Source organism: Triticum urartu, chromosome 2, assembly GCF_003073215.2.
Source record: "Triticum urartu cultivar G1812 chromosome 2, Tu2.1, whole genome shotgun sequence".
Classification (NCBI taxonomy): Eukaryota; Viridiplantae; Streptophyta; class Magnoliopsida; order Poales; family Poaceae; genus Triticum; species Triticum urartu.
The window spans coordinates 7,911,911-7,919,386 of record NC_053023.1 but is presented as its reverse complement, the minus strand read 5'-3'; the positions used below and the strand labels follow the sequence as shown (position 1 = coordinate 7,919,386).

The 7,476-nt window shown below is 54.8% G+C and overlaps 1 protein-coding gene across 1 annotated transcript; it reads left to right on the top strand.

The window, feature by feature from the left end:
- The first annotated feature begins 1,113 nt into the window (after window positions 1-1,113).
- On the top strand, window positions 1,114-6,940 carry LOC125535029 (probable pectate lyase 8). The gene is made up of 7 exons (XM_048698092.1): window positions 1,114-1,466; window positions 1,728-1,835; window positions 3,007-3,108; window positions 4,624-5,266; window positions 5,668-5,771; window positions 5,862-6,000; window positions 6,118-6,940. Exons 1-7 carry the CDS (start codon window positions 1,129-1,131, stop codon window positions 6,337-6,339), a joined length of 1,656 nt encoding a protein of 551 aa, XP_048554049.1. The 5' UTR covers window positions 1,114-1,128; the 3' UTR covers window positions 6,340-6,940.
- Window positions 6,941-7,476: the final 536 nt, after the last annotated feature.

The following is a 7,476-nucleotide window of genomic DNA, read 5'->3' as shown; positions in this document are numbered from 1 at the left end:
CCAAACCAGATCTTGGAGGAGAAGCCGCCGGAGCGGCGCTCGCGGACTCCGCGAAAATCTGAAGCGCCCAGGTGGGGGGGGGGGGGGGGGGGGGGGGGGGGGGGGGGGGGGGGGCGAGGCGAGTGGGCGGCGGACAGAGTGTGGAAGGAGCGCCTTCTTAACGCGCGCCGGACGTGGCGCTCCAAAACCAGCGCGCGCTAGTCCGGTTTTTCCCCGCCCGCGCATTGGAGCACCCAAACCAGGGTGACGACCGCTGACATGATCTATGGCCCTGAGCCTTTTTTAAAAGTTGCACGTGGACATGAAATGGGTCGGCGCGTTGGGCACACTGTCGACCCAAATACAAAAAACGGCGAATGCCGGGCGGGCGGGCGATCTAAATGAACAAAAAATGGACAAATATGTCGTCCGTTTGGGTCGGCCCGTTGAAGTTGCTCTAAGGCCAGCTCCACCGCGCGACCCCAAACAGACGCCCGTTGGAGGACACGCGCAGACGGTCCGCACGTCCGCATGGTGTCCGTTTCACCCCAAAAACAGCGCAAACTTGGGCCGCGGATAGGTCGAAAGCGGACACAAAACAGACAAAAGTCCGTTTGCTCCCACGCGCTGGACCGCTTCGTTTGTCCGTTTTATCTCAAACGGATAGGGGCGGACAGGATAGGATGGCGCGGTGGAGTTGGCCTAATACTCCAGTAGCTGCTGCCGTACGTGTTTGGGATAGCAAGCTGTGTTGATGCATTTGTAGGCAAGCCATGTGATGCGATGCCCGCAATTCCATTCCCATTCCCATTCCCATTGCAAGAAGCAGAGCAGAGCGCCAGTTGTACTACTTGCTTGCCAGTGACTCTTGTCAACTGCTCAATCAAACCAGTAGCACTAGAGTACACTGCACACTTCCCTCAAAAAAGAAAAGAAAAAAAAGAGTACACTGCACACTGCGCGCGCGCGCACACACACTGGATTACCATAAGCAACCGAGCTTAGCTAGCACTGGCCAAATGGAATCACGAGTTAGTTAAACCGATTCCAAAAAAGCACATCACCCCTTCACTCTGCCGTATTCGCACGGAGGCCCTCGCTGAGGCAGGCCTAGGGACCTCCCCACGAAAAGACAGATCTTCAAGGGCAATGCGGTCCTGCTCTGCTCTGCTCCTCGGAGGCCCAAGCGAGGGGAGACCGGGGTATAAATCGGCGCGGTTCTCGAAGCCCCTCTTCTCCGCCTCGCTCCCTCCCTCCGCCCCGCCCCGCCCCAAATTTCTCCCCCTTTCCGCTTTCCCTCCCTCGCGCCCGCCCAAGCTGCTTTCACAGCGAGAGAGCGCGCGCGCGTTGGGGAAGGCAATGGCGGAGCAAGCGGGTGCCAGGAGGAGCTGGGCCGCGCTCGGGGCCGTCTCCCTGCTCGTCCTCCTCATCGTCGCCCTCTCCGGCGGCACCGGCGTCGCGGGGCTCTCCGGCGGCAGCAGGCTCCGGTAATTCCGCCTCCCCTTTGCCCTTCTCCCCCCCTCCCCGTGACGCAATGCGGGTGCGCCGCCCCCGCCGCGAGCGCAGCGGCCAAGCTCTTCCCCCGCGGTGCCGCTCGAGGCTTTTCGTTTCCAAATTTCTCTCTCTCCGGCGCTTGGCCGGCCACGAGGAGGTCATGGGAGGCGGCCAAGCTCTCGCCTCCTTTTATTTGTTTGGGGTTCTGCTGCTCCGCCGCCTGATTCCGGGCGCCTCCTCTGTTTTTTCTGCAGCTCCGCGTCGACGGCCAAGGTGGTGACCGCGGCGGCGAGCGGCGCCAGGCGGTGGCTGCGGGACTCCACGTCACGGCTTGCGGCCACGACTACAGCGACGGCGGCGAGGTGAGCCGAGCGTGCCTGTCCCCCTTCCCCTCCCCGCCCCCAAAATCGCGTCCCTTTCGAACGCCCGACGCGACGCATCAGCGCCGTCGCTTCGTCTCGATCCCGCGATCCCCGCCGTCCACTTTCCACTTTTCCTCTCCCCCACCCACCACAAAACAGATCCGGGACACGCACACACGCGCGGCCACACGCCGCCGCCACCGGAATCAACCCGTCTTCCCTCCCTCAGAATTTCGTAACAGAATTTGAAATCCGGGGCGGGCCGGCTGGATTTAAGCTGTAACCAGCCGTAACCGCAACCGTAACAGAATTTAGCAACGGTAGCTAGCCAGGATTGGATTCCAGCATCAGCTGAGAGGGAGCAGATATTCACCTTTTTGTTTCTGCGACTTAATTAATCAATTAATCGGGAGCGAGGTACCGTAGGACGGAGTAGTTCGTTACGGTGGCAGGAGGGCAGTTCGGTAATTAGGTGGGCACTGCACCGGCCACGGTCAAGGCGGTGAAAGACTTTGGAAGAAGCCCAGGAAAGCTGCCCAAAGAAGCCCCGGGTGTCCCCCCCTCCCTCCCTGCTACGCGTCCCCATGAACGCACCCCACACAGGCGCTCCTCTGCCACAAATGTGTGTGCCTGCACTTTGGCATAGCTGTACTCTTTCTCGGGTACGCTCCGGCGTGCGCAAAGCCAAGGAGCTGGGCGTCAGTAAAAATTCTTTTCTGATTATTATTTTAAATAAGTAAATGTTTCACCTTTTGGTTTTGGTCCCGCGACCGACCAAACACGCCCACGCCTCCCTCCAGCGGCATGCATTCACGCATGAACGCAACGCACAAGAGAATCATGATTAACACGGTCGGCGCACGGATTCACCCGCCCGTTCCGCCTTTTATCCGCTCGCAACCTCACTCCGTTCGTGTTAAAAATGGATCTTGGGGTTGGGGTACGTGCGGTGCGGCGCGGCGGCGGTGGTACTGGTTCCCTTCTTCCGTGTACGAGGAATTTCCGCGACCTTTGTAGCCGTTGCTAACGACTAATTTTTGCCATGGTACTACAAGATCGTTTCTTCTTCCTGCGTCCTTTTGCTGTTGTTATCGCTCGCATGTGCGCCATGTTCGTACTGCTCGCTTTCGTCCATTGCCTCACCTCACCTGGAATTACGCTGATTATGCAGGGGCGAACGTGCCGACGATCACGCCGACGGTTCCGCGGCGGTGGCGGTGGCGGTGGCTGGCGCGGTGGAGGACCCGGAAGCGGTGGTCTCGCAAGTGCACATGTGCGTCCCTTTCCTCTTTTAATGCTTCCCCTCCCGCCGCTTCCTCAGCCTCATCTACGTTACGCTAAACTGAACCCAACCCGGAGCCAGAAAAGGCAGAAAGCTCAAGTTAGCCAGCAGTAGATCTGCTCTGCTCTGCTCTGCACCTTACATTATCTAGTGTTTACATACATTAGTCTCTGTCTCACTCTCAGCAGGATAGGACACACTTTCTTTTTTACCAGTACCAGTAGATAGAAGTAGAGTCTTGTGCTAGCAGAGGTCGGTAGCCTTTTGTCCCCCCCTTTCTTTTCCCCCTTTAATCACAGCCAAAGCCGGACACACACATGGACGGCCCACCGGACAGCCTCACAAAGCCAAGCCAAAGGGAAGACGAAGAAGATCTGATTCGATCGCCGGGGAGCGGTGTACTTTGCCCTGACATGTGGGCTCCGGCCGAGTGAGCAGCAAGGGGGTGTGTGGGGCCCACCTGCCAGGCACACACCCACCACCGTACTCCGTTATTGCGACGTGACCTGCGAGGGAGAGAGGCAGGCGGCAATAACTCTGTTTCATTCTCCTCCTCTTCTTTTGGTCTTCTCCTCCTCCGACCTCTCTCTCTCACCCAGCACAGCACAGGCCACAGTGGTTCACACACTGGCCAGTGCAGTGGAGAGAGTGAGGAGTGTGACACACCACGTTCTCCCTCCTTGATGCCCCCACTCGCATGTGGCCTTGCCTCCTGCGTCCCGTCCCTGCGATTGCCACCATGGCCGCATTGATGGTGCTCACCAGAAACCTTTAGCTTGCTAGCTAGCATCCCCACCCCCACCTAACCGATCTTTTCCCCCATCCTCACTCACTCCCCCCCTTTAGTTAGCAGCCACCTTCTGCTTCCTAGAGCTGGTAGCGGCAGGTGATTCATATTCCAGGCACTCTCTTCGTTTTGGTAGTAAAAGTAGAAACTTTTGGAGAATCCAATGGCTGCCAGGAAGAACCATTACTGTTTTTATTAATCATTTGGTGGCAACTGTTGCTAGCTAGAGGCTAGTGAGAGTGGTGACAAGAAACAGTCGGTAGGGCATTACTGGACAATGGATTTATTGGATCACTGTGAATTCGTACCTGAATGAATGACTGAATGTGCCTGATTTTCAATCATGTTTTGTGCATTGATCATCAGACTGTCACTGCCGTTTTCCCTGAATTTTGACGACGATGAGTCGATTAGTTACCTGAAACTGTGAGTAAATCGAGTGACTCTGCTTGTCTGAGTGACTGGCAGGAGGGAGCTGTTCTTGTTAATGATTTGGTGACAAGGAACAGTATGGGCATTGTTGGATAAGGAATTAATTGCCTCTGTGATGTCAACTGTAAAATTCGTACCTGATGTTCAGTCATGTTTTGTGCATTGATCATCAGACTGTGCACTGCTGTTCTACCTGAATTTCTGCACCTTTGTGAACTGCAAATCTGTACCAAGTTACCTGAAACTCTGACTGAGTGATGACTCTGCTTGTCTGAATATATGCTCAGGTCGATCAGGAACAGCACCGCTCGGAGGAACCTGGGGTACCTGTCGTGCGGCACCGGGAACCCCATCGACGACTGCTGGCGCTGCGACTCCGACTGGCACAACAACCGGCAGCGCCTCGCCGACTGCGGCATCGGCTTCGGCCGCAACGCCATCGGCGGCCGCGACGGCAAGATCTACGTGGTCACCGACGCAGGCGACGACGACCCCGTGAACCCCAAGAAGGGCACGCTGCGCTACGCCGTCATCCAGGACGAGCCGCTGTGGATCATCTTCAAGCGCGACATGGTCATCACCCTCTCCCAGGAGCTCATCATGAACAGCTTCAAGACCATCGACGGCCGCGGCGCCAACGTGCACATCGCCAACGGCGCCTGCATCACCATCCAGTACGTCACCAACGTCATCATCCACGGCCTCCACATCCACGACTGCCGCCCCACCGGCAACGCCATGGTGCGCAGCTCGCCCAGCCACTACGGGTGGCGCACCATGGCCGACGGCGACGCCGTCTCCATCTTCGGCGCCAGCCACGTCTGGGTCGACCACTGCTCCCTCTCCAACTGCGCCGACGGCCTCGTCGACGCCATCATGGGCTCCACCGCCATCACTGTGTCCAACAACTACTTCACCCACCACAATGAGGTACTCCTCTACTACGGACGGGTGTACCACCGACATCCCAATCCTAGTCCTACTACAGAGATCCTACCACTCATGTCATGTGTTCCTCGTCCTGCCTCCAATTATTATTGCTAGTCGTTGTTAATTAATCATCTCCTAATCAAAGCCATTAGAATCTATCTAGTACAGGGTTTTGGCGTCTACCAGCAGAAGTGTAGTTTAGCATAGGTTCCATGTGAACTGTTGTTTCTTGTAGATCTAACGAGGAATTGTCGGTTGGCTGTAATGTGGATCTTGTGTTTTCTTTCTGTAGCATCTTGCATGCAAACGAGAGAGATTCTTTTGGTTTTGGAGTATGTGCCAACAGCACTGCTGCTTGGATCTTTCACTGATGGTCAATGAAACAATGTATGTGTATGCAGGTGATGCTGCTGGGTCACAGTGACTCCTACCTCAAGGACAAGGCAATGCAGGTCACCATAGCTTTCAACCATTTCGGGGAAGGGCTCATCCAGAGGATGCCAAGGTAATACATTCAGTAACTCAAGTGCAAACATAGATACTGAAGATTTTCCTCAATGTATGTTGATTGGTTTGCATGCCATTGTCCCTCCAGGTGCAGGCATGGTTACTTCCATGTGGTGAACAATGACTACACCCACTGGGAGATGTACGCCATCGGAGGGAGCGCCGAGCCGACCATCAACAGCCAGGGGAACCGCTACCTCGCCCCAACCAACCCTTTTGCCAAAGAGGTGTGCATATATCCATCCTTGTCATCACCAGCAAATGCAGCAATGCACTTCATTGGTTCAGTGAGATCATCAACATAATTTTCCTGACCGACTTTTGACATGAACAACAAACTGCAGGTGACAAAGAGAGTCGAGACCGCTCAGACCACCTGGAAGGCCTGGAACTGGAGATCAGAGGGTGATATGCTGCTGAACGGCGCCTTCTTCACCCCATCGGGGGCAGGCGCCTCAGCCAGCTACTCGCGCGCTTCCAGCCTTGGCGCCAAGTCCTCATCCATGGTCGCCACCATCACCTCTGGGGCGGGCGCCCTGTCGTGCCACAAGGGCTCTTCCTGCTAGCACAGCACAGCGCCTCGACAAGGACGACAACAACAGAAAAGAGAACACCACCCCCAAGATATACTTACTAGAAGCTAAAAAAGAAGCTACCTGCCGGAACATGGATCACGGTTACAGTTTTTCTTTTCCCTTTACCCTTCTTTTTTGACGACGGCTGCCTACATATATGTTGAAAAGTTCGCCATTCCGCTGTCAACCTCCCCCTGCATGCCTCTCGGCCGCTGTCAAGAAACGCCCCCGGAGCAGCAGGCGAGAAGCGTTGCTGATTGATTCGTTGGTCGCTCGGTGTCCTATTAGTCCCCTGAGTGTGTCTGTGTGTGTTGTGCTTTTGTGCCAGATGATGAGAATGATGCTGGCTGTTTTGTTGTTGTTGTCAACTGAAAAACCGCTAGGATGATTACCGCAACAAGTGTGTGTGTGTGTGTGTGTGTGTGTGTGTGTGTGTGTATGCCTGGAAGATGGGCTGGCTGGTTAAAATGGTACTGCTACTACCGCTGTAAGATACTACTAGTGCTCCTGGATCTGGATGGCTTTTATCTGACTTGTCCGGTGCAAATTGAAACAAGGATTAATTAATCTGTTGAGCATCTATTTTGGTTTACCTCTGCTATTTTTTACTTAGCTGCATTTTTTTAGCGTGTTCAAATGACCTGAACATCTCTTGTTCTTCATGAATCATGATGCTGCTCTGTCTAACAAACTTGTCATCGAGTTGGCGATGTGTGGTCTGTTAGAGTATATGTTTGTGTGTTGTACTGCTACTTCACATCCGTTTTTTCGGCACACTGAATTGTGACATTGCTCTTGCTGAACATGTATTGTGACATTTGCTCTTCCTGAATTGTGAATGCTGCTCTTCATAGCAAACTGAGGGAGGAGGGTTGGTAATGGTAGGGAGGGGTCCACTCTCCTTGCTGTTCTTGTTCTGAACATCCATTGTTGTGCATGGATCATGATGCTGCCCTATCTAGCAAACTTGTCGAGTTGGCGAGAAACAAATGTGTTGAACGGCACCGTCACCTCTGCTGTTGTGTTTCCGTCTGTCGTATGTGCTTGTGCTTGCACCTCCAATTCTCACTTGGTTTTCAGCACACCCGAATTCCCTGAACATTCATCGCGCTGGCATTGCTGTTCGTC